The following is a 12389-nucleotide window of genomic DNA, read 5'->3' as shown; positions in this document are numbered from 1 at the left end:
CCAATTTACAGACCAACACGGCGCGCCCCGAATCCACGCACGCCTGCGTTTCTTTGCGCGACAGATGGGCGTTCTCACTTTATCATTTTACCTTCCATCTCTCCTGTCCCGTCCGCCTCCATCTCCGTCCGCTCCTCTGCAGCGTTTGCATAAACAGGACAATCTGGAAAGCCTCAGCAGCGAGGCCTGGGAATGTTAACAGGCTGCAACGTAACATTACACCCGCAGGAGTGCGAGCGAGGGAGCGACGGAGGGGAAGAAAGGAAGGGGAGAGCGGTTTGATGGGTACGGACGGATGGAAAGCGAAGGCCTGGCGTGTTCTGGAATGCAGCATCGGGGGAACTCCCTCTGTGGCGATGTTTTAAGCAGCTAATAAAGTCGCGGCTGAAAGGATGAAACTCTATCCAAACCAGGTGAAAACCATTTCTCACGCTTTTGTGTTCCGACACGAACGCGCAGCTTCTCCTGAGTGTATGTATTAATACACACGTGTTTTCGTGCGTGTGAAGGATAAAAGCTGAAAGCTCGGGGGGGATCTCCGCGAGCGCGCTTTAACGCAGACCAGAGCTGGTGCTAAATAGGGCCCATTAGGCCATCGAGGCGTCGCCGAAAACGTTGGGTGAGCATGAAAATAAGCTTTCATAATTGGACTCGCGGTGTGTTTTCTCCAAAGCTCACGGATGCAGATGGGAATTGGGATGAGCGGCAACTCTGAAAGTTAAATATGAAGAAGCAACCACGTGCAACTCGCGTGTGTCATCCAGGCTGGCAGGAAACGTGTTGCAGTTAGCGCTTGAGTTAGCGCTTTGTGTTCGATAGCACTGATAGCTGCACAGCGAGACCTGTAGTTGGATTTTTTTCCTTTGCATTTGTTTTTCAAAGTGACGCAAGCAAATATCCACCTTCATTTCTCCCGAGCTCAACGCAGTGTCAGGAAGACACTGTTGCTATTTAATTTGGCACATTTCAGATCTCCAAAAAGCCGCATCTGTATAATTTAGCGGGGACTTTTATCACATTGTAACATTAATTCAAGTGAATAATGAACAAATCACGGTTGCTACAGAGATTACAATGAAATGACAGAGAGAATAATGTCACACTTTACTTGTTAGCTTATTTGCATTTCAGAAACGGCTCAGGGAGCAGAGGAGCTGGAAGCTGGATCCCGCAAAATTAATTATGTCCCCGCTGACTGTCAAATATTTCTCAGTATCATCGGTGCTCTTAAATGCTTCGTACAAATGTAGTGCTCTGAACTCTCTCATGACCGAATGGTGTAAAATGTTCCTCCATGGGTACACTGTATGTGTGTGTGTGTGTGTGTTAAATTACCTAAAAAGCTTTCTGGAATACATCCATCATGGTCTATTAGTCACTACTTATTCCTGATCGGGGAGGCCGACACCGTAACACACCCTGAACAGGTCACCCGTCCATCACAGGACACACACTCACACACACATACATGCCTTTCACTTACATCTAGAGGTAATTTAAACTTGGGCATGTTTTTGGAGTGTCAGAGGGAACAGGAGAACTGAGAGAACACCCATGCAGCCTCGGGGAATATGCTAACTCCATGCAGAAAGGCCGCAGACCTTCTCGCTGCTCAGCAGTGTCGCTATCTGCCGCCTCATTTCAAATCGCGTGGTTTTCCAAAGCCACCAGCCCCCGTGGATTAGTTCTGTATCAGCTTCCATGAGAAGAGTCTGAGCCCGGCGCTAGTAAGCCTTTCTTAGCACACACCAAAAACGTGGACTGGCATCAGCTGCGAGGCTTTGTCCATGGTTTTTGCCAAATTCACCTAAAACCCTCTGTCTTCTTCAAGTCTCTTCAGCCCAGAGCGCACACACGGAGCTTAGACCTGATCCACATTAAGACAGTCAACAAAAAGATTTCCCCAACTTCCACAACTTCCGTCAACAAGTTGAAAACAGCCATTTTATCAAGAGAAGCCTCTGTCAAGCTGATTTTTTTTTTTTTACATATATGGTCCGAACCAAACCTTTTCCAAGGTCAGCTGAACGCCCTGCCGACACACGAGGACTGAGCATCATCTAATTTCCATTTAACCAAACTGTCTGTGTTTATCTTTTCTACCCACCATGAGAACAGGAGGTGATAATAGAATTTCCTGAGTCTGATTTCCACTGATAAAGCAGACAGAATAAAGAGCACAAACACGGCTGAACAAAAGTCCAAATCTTTGCTATAATAGTGCTTTTACAGTATAAACTGGGGTCATTGAATTCTTTAGTGAGCGCTCTTTAAATCTAATTGATCAGAAAGGAAAGAACAAGAGTAAAGTTCATAACTGAATTGTATGACAATGTCTGTAATTCAACAAAAAAGTTGCTAAACTCCTAAATCTTCCAAGTTCATTCAGAAAAAAATTAGGAAATAAGGTCTGCGGCGACACATACACTGAGCTGGGAAACCCAAACTGTTCATGGAGAAAACAACAATTAATCTTTATCCTCTTGCAGCCTTTATCCATTTAACTCCTTTATCCATGCTTAACTCTTCCTTTCATCCCTCATTCAGTCTCTAATCGTCGCACGACTCTGGAGGATTTAGACTCAAATGTTGACATTTCGACTGTAACTCAGAAACCCAAAACGCAGCCAGTGTTGGACATTTGGAGGGTCCTGACCCGGTAAAGTCCACTCAGTGTCCTCGCAGCCTGACTCTACCTTCCAGAGGATAAAGTTGGCTTTAGGAGAGAATCTGGCCACCCGTTGCACACGCATGCCAGCGCCGAGATCAATGTATGGCACCACCAACAGGCTCTCCTCCTAAATCTTCTCCTAAATCTTCTTATCGAGTGTTTCAGACCAGAGCTGTCAGGCCATCTGATGGCTCAGCAGCCCTGAGCGTTCGACAGAACCCTGCTAAGACATAGCTGAACCTGTGAGGCAAATTTTACATCCTTGCTTCACTAAATAGGGAAGATTTTCAAACTTGGCCTGATTAAGAGAAGCTCTGTTTGAGGAGCTCTTCAAACTTCAGCTCGCAGCTCTCTTCAGTAGTTTCCCTCTTGGTTTGTTAGCAGCTAACTGCTGCTAGCTCCTTTAAAGAAACGGATCGTTTGTGCTAGCCCAGTTCCAGTGTTGGCTATAACATGCACGGGCAACCTTTACTTTCAGGTTACAATAAAAAGCAAAGAGTCGTCCCTCTTTAGCACAGCGATGTTCTCCACGGAGTGTGAGGTGCGACAGCTCCGCCGTCAACAGACTGATGAAAAAGCCGCAGCTGCCGGTGTTCGAAAGTTCCCAGCTGGAGGTGAGTGTTTATTTTAATTGTGGATGTGATGGGATTGAAAACAACTGGGCTCCAAAAGTGAATCCAAAAATATCCCGGTCTGAACGTCCTGTTATTTCACACGTATTTATGTTTTCAGTGATGTTTTTAGGAATCCTGTCTGGCCTCAAAACAGGACCTGGCTGTTAGTGACCTTATTATGCTGCACAGACAGGAACTCTGCAGGGACACAACGTACGAAAACAAAGCGGCTGCAGACTGGGCGTGCTGGGACAGGGGCTGGTGGCTTAAAATGGCTTGTGTCACGGCAGCATCGCAGCGGCTGACTGGAAATGTGGGTGTGCGGAGAAAGCAGCAACTCCCCAGCAACGGAGAAACGCTGCAGTCGTCCTCGAATTCAAACTCGTGGGAGTTGGGACCCATAAAGCTGCTCCTGGATCATCTCAGACAGACTCGACTGATCCTCCGCTAGCTGACACATATCAGACAACTTCCATAAAAGTAAAGAAATAGCACAAATGTGCTGATTAGCTAAGGTATATCTGAAGCAGAGACATTTAACGAGGTCAGAATAAAAGTTTAAACAGTTGCACGATTTAAAAAGAGACCACATCCAAATGAATGTAACGGTGATAAAGTTTCCATCCTTGCTTGAGAGAGAGGGAATCAGATGGGGGAGACGGTTACCGCGGCGACAAAAGCAGCATCGGTAAGATTGCCGGACTTCCTGTTTTTTCTCACCATTCATTCAATTCAGCTTTATCGATAACACGTCCGTTACAGTCCAGATCCTCTAAAGATGCTTTGCAGACAGGCGGAGGCTGATCCCTGAACAAGCAACAGTGGCAAAGAAAAACTCCCGTCTAACAGGAAGAAACCTTGAGCAGGACCAGGCTCATACAGGGGGACCCTGGGGGGAAGGCCAGGAAGAGAAGAACAGACACATACATCATAGATGAAAATCATTTGTTATAGCAAAGACGCAGAAGTAACATCTGGAAGGCATCGCGGCTGTTTTCATCAGTTATCCTGACAATCTCCGAACTTCTGCTACCGTCCACGTCGGCCTGTTGTGTGGACCTGAAGCTACGCTTGAGTGGCGTTCCTGCACTTTTGATGAAACCTAAATCACGTAAGTCAAAACAGGCATAAATATTTAGAATTCAAAACACATTTGCGAAGCGCTGCAACAGTGATGAAGTGCACGAGCACAGCTCACTCACCTGGAAATGCCTCACTGACATTAATGTTTGCATTCCCATGCTGAGGTTATTTATAATATGAGACGCGAATGATGTGTGTTGTGTTTTTCTGTTATAACTCATGGCTTCGAATGTGGGTGTGCAGAAATGTGTGAAGGAAAACGGTGCTTGGTACCAAATACACACAGGTGGAATATTATCCTGATAAACATTAACATTTGCTCATGAGGTGGGGACATAGATAGGGAGAGGATGTCCAGGTTTAGCTGTTTAACATGCTGACAAAAGGGGTTTTGTTCTATTTATTAAAGTTGGTTGATTGCGTTTGTTTGTGATCATTGTACACAGACGATGCTCTGTCATTCATAGCTGAATTATGTGTGTGTGTGTGTGTCTGTGTGTGTACTAGTCAGTTCTCTTCTTTCCTGGAAGTCTCATGATGACCTGGTGTACAGTACAGGACATGCTGACACACACGCAAACACAAGCAAACACACACACACACACACACACACACACATCCATGGTGGCCCAATCACTTCGCATCATGTTTGCAGCAGTCGTTCTGAATTCTTTACTTGGGTTGAGGGGATGGACAAATAGTGAGCATGTGTGTCTCAAGGTGAATGCTGGGTTGTGTGTGTGTGTGTGTGTGTGTGTGTGTGTGTGTGTGTCTGGAAAGGGAAACAGCTGCTGGTGAAGTTCAATACAAGTCATTATTGGACACAGGGGAGAGAGGAAATGCGATTTCTACACAGAAACCATTTAATAGTACACACTCGGTGTCCTTAAAGTACTGTCCATGACCCTCAAAACACACACACGTGCACGTGGAGTACCGTATCTCTCAAACCGTGGCACACGTTTGAGAGGTATATGATGTGCATGTGTGTGGTGCCAGTTGATGTGAACAAAACACCAGGAATAAAACGAATGAGCGACGCCTACATTAGCATTAGCATCGTCACGACAGGTAAATCAACCTCTTCTAAACTATTTAATACATGCGTCGCCCCATCTTACGGCGCCACCATCCATAGATGTTAAAGCTCCGTTCACCCAAAACAAACACAAAAGCGGCTTTACACATTTCAGAAAGATAACACGGTCAGAAAGACTCAAGACCTTCGTGGATCCTCAGTCAAACTGAGGAAGCCAAAGGAAAATCACTGTAGCGATCGTTTGGGAAACGAAAGGCGGTTCTGGCAGGACAAACTTTGAGTACAATGTGTGTAAAATACAATCACACATCAAATGGAAGAAAAGGGAGGCTGCCATTAAGAGCAAGCGCTGAACAAAACCACACCAAGCACACACACACACACGTGCGCGCACACACAGAGGCAACCCCTCATAATAGGAAACTGTAATTACAATGGCTTTTGATGATTATTAAAACTACTAATAATAACTGCTAATAATTACAACATGCCAAATCAGCCCTGGGGAGGGAGCTTGAGAGCAATTACACTGCCAGTCAGTCAGCGAGGTGGCTGTTGCAGCCAGCATGAGCTGTGTGACAGTCTGTCAAACAGCGAATCTGCCCCCCCCCCCACACACACACACACACACTCAGTCAGAAAGTGGCTGTGCAGTAGAATTGGCCGCCTGCTGAATTCATCTGCAGACAGACTTTGAGGGTTGAGATGGGCTCATCGTTTCCAAACGTGGACCCGCTCGCACCCGATGCCGTGGGTGGTGCGTGACACAGTTTCATTGTCAGACACAACCTGCAGTTGTCCGGAACACAGGCGGGTTTGTGCGCCGGGTCAGATAAAGTTCTCACCTCTAACGATCACATGATTTGTGATGATTTCCTGGGAGTGGAAGCGCCCATGAAATGAAGCTTTGGGCAAAATACGTGACTTGATTATGGGATTTTGTTGGGTGTTTGTTCACTCTGGTAAAAAAAACCCAACAATATTCTGATTAGAAAATCAACTTCACTGAAACAACTTTCTTTCCCCACAACTGCGGGCAATGATTACAAATGTATGCGTGATTTTTACAGTGCAGGCCTGATTTGCATGGACTTAAAATCTTTCCTGGAGGCAAACGGATTTCCAGAAAGACAGTGTGAAATTAGCTGATTTGGTTACAGTGATTTCAGACCTCTTGTTGCACCTCTGGTTCTCTGTGGATGCCGGCGCAGATTTTACCGGTCGGACTCTAGTCAATCACAGAAAAATACTCACAGAGCTGGATGAGGCGGAGAGGACCTTCTCAAGTCAACCATCTCCTCTCATTTCCTCCTCCTTCCATCCTGGAGCCGGAACATACGGAAAATGGCCTCCGGTCAGCAGGTAGTCATTAAGCTGATGTAGCTGATGTTATATGCGCAGAAACAATGATATATGACAGGAAAACATTCTGGGGTGGTGTCCGGGCTCATGCCTCAAAATTGGTGCCAAATGGTTGATTTCACCAGATTTCAGCATTTTCATGCTAGTTCCCATTTTATTTGGAGCCCACTCACCAAACACACACTAGTTCAGACCCAGGGGGGAATTTAATTACAGTCCTTCCTGTTCCTCTGCCTCTCCCCATTGGCTGAGAGGTCTGGGATATGCTAATTAAGCCTGAACTGATAAAACGTTCCCTTGGCCTCCGAGTCTCATTACCACTAACTTCTCTAACAGCTGTCTCAGTCCGGCACCTACAACGTCTGATAAATAAGAAAGCTCTTTCCAGGCGGTGAATAAATGCTTATTAATCTGAGGGATATGACCTCACAGTGATGGCAGCCATCCAGAAAATAACTTAAAAAAGTTTGCGGCGCAATCGGCGCACCTTATCACCCTTTTTTCAAATTGATAATTAGTCTGGCTTTAATTTGGGGCCGACATCCATCTTATCACAAAGGTACAAATTATCTGCTGCTTAAATGACGGACTAAATTGGGTTGGCGATGTTAATGACTCACCTTGCGATGTATGGCCGACATGAGGGAAATTATTTCTCCTGACTCAAATTTAATTAACCTTAGGCGATGTGCTGGGCAGGCGTCGTATTTAGAGCATAAAGAATAGTCAGAACATCGAAAACAAGACATCTGCAGCCATTTGCTTTCAAATGAATGTTTTAATGAAAAAGAGAAGTGATATATATATATATGTATATACAAATATAAAAAAGTAGGAAAGCAACTATTGTTACAAAACAAGAGATTTGGTAACATTTGGATTTATGTAGTTTAATAAAAAGAAAGATTTCTAAGCCAGAAGTGGTTTTAGCTGGTTCCTTCATACGTTAGTACCTTAAAGTACCTTCAACTTGTGCAATTCACACGAGGCTGCTAAAAGACAAAGAGCAATCCTCAGAAAATGGGCGTTTCACGTCTGCAAATCCAAACTGACCTGCACACATGATCACATGATCGAGGATGAGGAACTGGCAGAAGCAACAACAGCTGGGGCGATCAACCACTCAGGGTTTCAAAAACACTTAAACTTTCCCTCAAACCCAGAATTTCCTTCAGAAAGTAGCTAATCGAGTGGTAAGGCTTTTAAAGTTCCTGAGGGGCGGGGCTATGAGCTGAAGAACCCTGATTGGTGGAACAGACTTGCAGGCTTTGCTTCATTTCTGCAGCCTCACGTTGTGTTTTGAGGTGGAGGAATGAAGCGGTCCAGGCTCGTTTGAGCCTATTTGCTGACAGGACGCTGCGTCGACAGATCACGAGTCTTAAAAAGATCAAATAATCTTGCTTTAAGTTGAAGAAACTATTCAATCTTTTAAAGACCTTTTACCCTTTCATATGTCATCAGCTTTGATTTGAACACATTTTCTGGAACTTTGAGTTGAAACACCAACCAGATCCATCCCCAGATTAACTAAATAATAAAGGTTCCTGCAAATATTGGTGGAAAAGCAGCTTATAAGACACCTTTGTGTCTGCAGACCTTGTTTGAGCTTCATTAGGCACTAACAGGGCATCCCTTCATCTCCATACAAGGAAGACAGTTTCCCCAACATTCCGCCCCATTGAGCAATCTTTTCATGTTGTCAGCCCCATCTTACATCTATCGTTAAGTCACTTCTCTCCACTGACTTCACCTACAGAGGTGCTTTGCTACACTTCCTTCAGTAATACTTTGTGGGTAAGTTTGTTAAGAGACTACAGCTAAAGAGTGATGCTCGCGCCAAATCTAAAAATAGTTTTTTTCCTGAATCTCATTACATTCAGACAGTACGAGTCCACCCTGTGACCGACCTCCTACTCCGCATCAGCTGCCTTACTGCGGTGAACTTTTGTACTTCCTCTACTCTGTTGTTCTTTGAAGGCTCTCTGGATCGAGCCACTGCGAGGAGGAGTTCACCGGGGGTCACAGCACCGCCCCGACCTCTCTCCTTTACCCTTCCTTCCACCTCCCTCATCGTCAGTTTCAGGCGATTATCGGGTTTGTCTCAAACGCTCTTTTCTTCTGTGCATCTTTATTTTCCTCCTCTGATGTTCGGCCATCCTCAAACACGCAGAGGAGACGGGAACATGATATTATTTCCAGCTGGTTTTAACATTGGCTTCAGTGGAACTTCGGTCATGTTAATAGAAATGTGATCACCCAGCTCCTGAAACATTCAACCTCAGCTGAAATTAATACTGCTGAGCTCTGTGGATTAAAACACTGAATTGTTAAGCTAGGTTAGCTCTCAGCTACACTTAATTGGTGGTTTTGGAAGTGGCTAAATGCACATGGCACGTTGAGAGGAGCACTCTGAAACTCAACTGATGTTTCTGACAGCACTTACGTGCACTTCAGCACACGCCCACACCGCCAGGTCGCAGAGATGGAAAATGAACATCCATCATGTCCAAATTACAGCCCGCAATGTACACCGGCATCGCGGAGAAGAGCCCGCCGAGTCAAACCAGAGAGGTTGGCGAAACCAGGGAAATGAAAGGCTTTTTCTGTCTCAACGGTGCGGACGTGCACGACGCTTCAGCCGCTCTGCTTCAACACGTTTGCCATGGAAGTAAAATTAGCAAACATGCTATAGTGGCTTACATTATATAAAACACTAAAAAACTTTAAGAATTTCTCTCATTTCATCATGTTAAAGCACCATGATGTCACATGTGCGCTTCTGTGATATTCAAAATGCTACAACCAAACAGCTTTCAATGAAAACTAGCTGTTCTGGACTTACTGAATGCTGAAAGGCGCTGTTGGAGATTTCCTTTTAAGGTTTTTTTAAAAAGTCTTTGTCATACAATGTCAAAAAATAAAATGTTTTCAGGATAAAGAAGTTCCCATTTCCTGGAACACACATTCACTTTGGTAACCAAGCTTTGACTGTTCTGGATATAAATACCAGGAGTTGCTCCTAGTAGAAAAGAAGGCAGCTGTCACACACTCTAAGAGATAACAGCTCAACTGAGATGTCAGTTTTATTACAAAGTGGTAGATATTTAACAAAGCAAAATGGCTGCTGGAGCGCAAACTAGGAAAAAGAAAGAGCAAAAAAGTCGAGCTCACAGGTGGAAATGACTGCGAACCTCTGGCACACATCCAGGCCGCTTCACGTGACGTCCCGAAGCAGATGGATGTGATCTGAGAAACTAAATACAGGATCAATATTTTGGAATAAAAAAAGGCAATTGTGGCATTATTAGAAGAATAAGAAACTCGCTGCTCTAACGTGCTTTAGTGCAGTTTAGTTGTTCGCGTGCTCATAATTTAAAACGATACTGCATGTGAAACATCTGACCACTGCGACACTCCCAAACAAGGTGTCGATTTAACCTGGCGATGCAGCGGCGACAGGACCAACAGCAGAAGGTCTCGTGTTCTTCCCGTTAGATTGGACCCACCTCCCTCTGCAGGCGGCATTAAGTCTTCCAAGGCAGCGTTTAATCAGAGCATTGTGAACGGTAAAAACCCGGCTAATTCTATGCTGCGCGAGACTCGAAGCAATTTCAGTGGCTTTAAACAACAAGATATTATGCATGCGGAAGGCCTCTCTATAATTAACCCCCTTTACCTCGCCGGTCTTTGTATAACCAAACACTTCAAACAACGCAGACGGCGTTCAATAATGACGGTAATTTAAAGGACGTCGTTAAGAGGTTGCAACTCCGCTTAGCTGGAGAGCTGCAGGAGTCCTGCGCAGCTGCAGTCAACATGTTCTTCTGTTTGGGTTTGATCCGGCAGGTGATAAAACCCGTCTGACGGGTTCGAACACTTCAGAAATCCTTCTGCTGTTATTAGCACTTGGATGTAGATGACTTTTTTTTGTTTTTTTTTTTTGCAGGAATCTAGTCCGAACCGTGAGACGCCGTCTCCTTGGAAACTCACGGAACACCCTCCGGAAGCGATCGACCGTGTGAATCAGGGAGGGTTTCGGTGTTTTGGGGGCTAATCTTCATCCACAGCGGGCTCCTACCTGTAAGCCCCGCCCCCGGCTCCGCGTGTCATAGTGTCGTACCGCAATCCACGTGGAGGGGTGGGAGACGGGGGCACATCTTGCCTTAAAGGGCCTCTCTGCTGAGGGCTGAGAGGATCAAATCAAGAATTCATTGAACAGTAATTACTAGAAATGATGGTGATTATTCAGTGATCGTAACCTGATGGTACCTTGGGTGTGGGTAGTACCCTGAGTCGATGCTACGAGGGTCACCGGGCCTCACGTACGCCTGCCCCGGTGGGTAGTTTGGATAAGAGGGGGAGCTGTTATTATGGTAGTTTGGAGTCTGAGGGTAACCTGGTTGAGGCTGGGGGGGTCCAGGATAATGGCCGGTCCAGGACTGCATGGGGTACTCGGCTACCTCCAACGGACCTCGTCTGGAGAAGAGAAATTTAAAAATGACACGTTTGAGAAGGATGCTGATTAAAATATCTTCATTTAAAAGCTAAAACCTACTTCATGCTCATACATTTTTCTCATTCCTTGCAAGATAAATATAGAAAACTATAAAACCACCAGGTCGTGCGGGGCCACCCGTGACATAAAGATGATTTACCTGCTAAATGCTATACATAGATGTGCTTTTAGCCTCCTGCTCAGCCCGAAATCATAAAACCAGCCCTGAGATCATTAGTGATTCCCAGCTCATATCTTCTTTAAAAAAAGAAACATAATTATTGGTGTTTCTGTCTGGAAAATGCGGCGACTAAAAGATCCAACCAAAGCCAACAAAAGTGACGGCGAGTCTGGACACGGGCAAACAGGCGGCCGACAGCCCATCGCTGCCAAAGATCACATAGCAACAAAATATAAGTGACATGTGACAGTTTGAAGTCGGGGAGGGCTCGGTTAACATGCGCGCAAATGTGCACGCACAGCTGCGGTAACTCAGTCCCGTCCCGTTAATAGATATCCATGTCTTGTGCTCAGCGGATAGCGAGTACACAAACATGTGTCGTCCACATAGCTGACATTATCACGTATTACCGTTTATCTCTGTCTCTCCAAATATGTCTGCATCTTTCCCACCCATCCCGCCCTCCGTTCGTTAGGATTCCACTGGTAATTCACGTGCGTGCGGGTCAGGAGAGGATGTAGGACTTGCGTTTAAATGAAGGTTGACCTATGCTCATTGTTGATATGTAGAGTTGTGTGAGTGGGCGGGGCTTCCGCACCCCCGGCCGGTCACTGCTGACCTGCTGCCGGTTGCCTGGAGATGCGGCTCACGTGCACCCGTTAAAGAAACGCCTACTGAAACACAGGTTTGTGGGCATTTATGAGCACAAAGAGGTGCGTGCATGTGCACGCGCAGCACCGCTGGTCTTCCTGTGGGCTCAGGAGTGGAACGTGTCCAACTACCTACATGGCCATCGTGGTTGAGATGCCTGCCTCTGACCCTGCTGGCCACACACCCCTGCTCTGGTGTGCCGGGTTTGTGCATGTGTGTGTGAGGATTACGTTTCTGACTGGTGTGTCAGCGCATCAGTCACGTCCGCGGGAAACCTTTCAACTCATTCTGCT

General features: G+C 45.8%; 1 protein-coding gene across 8 annotated transcripts in view; it reads right to left on the bottom strand.

Annotated features, from left to right (window-relative positions):
* Window positions 1–7509: 7509 nt before the first annotated feature.
* The window catches only part of pard3bb (par-3 family cell polarity regulator beta b), a 118987-nt gene continuing 114107 nt past the window's right edge, over window positions 7510–12389 (bottom strand). For all 8 annotated transcript variants that reach the window (XM_029834790.1, XM_029834786.1, XM_029834793.1 and 5 more), the window contains 2 exons: window positions 11039–11245; window positions 7510–10955 (listed from right to left, as the gene is read on the bottom strand). In XM_029834790.1, the coding sequence (XP_029690650.1) occupies window positions 10844–10955; window positions 11039–11245 (319 nt within the window). In that variant the 3' untranslated portion in view covers window positions 7510–10843. The remainder of the gene's footprint in view (window positions 10956–11038; window positions 11246–12389) is intronic.

Source organism: Takifugu rubripes, chromosome 1 (genome assembly GCF_901000725.2).
Source record: "Takifugu rubripes chromosome 1, fTakRub1.2, whole genome shotgun sequence".
Taxonomy (NCBI): Eukaryota; Metazoa; Chordata; class Actinopteri; order Tetraodontiformes; family Tetraodontidae; genus Takifugu; species Takifugu rubripes.
The sequence above is the reverse complement of the archived record's forward strand: the minus strand, read 5'-3'. Positions and strand labels throughout refer to the sequence as shown.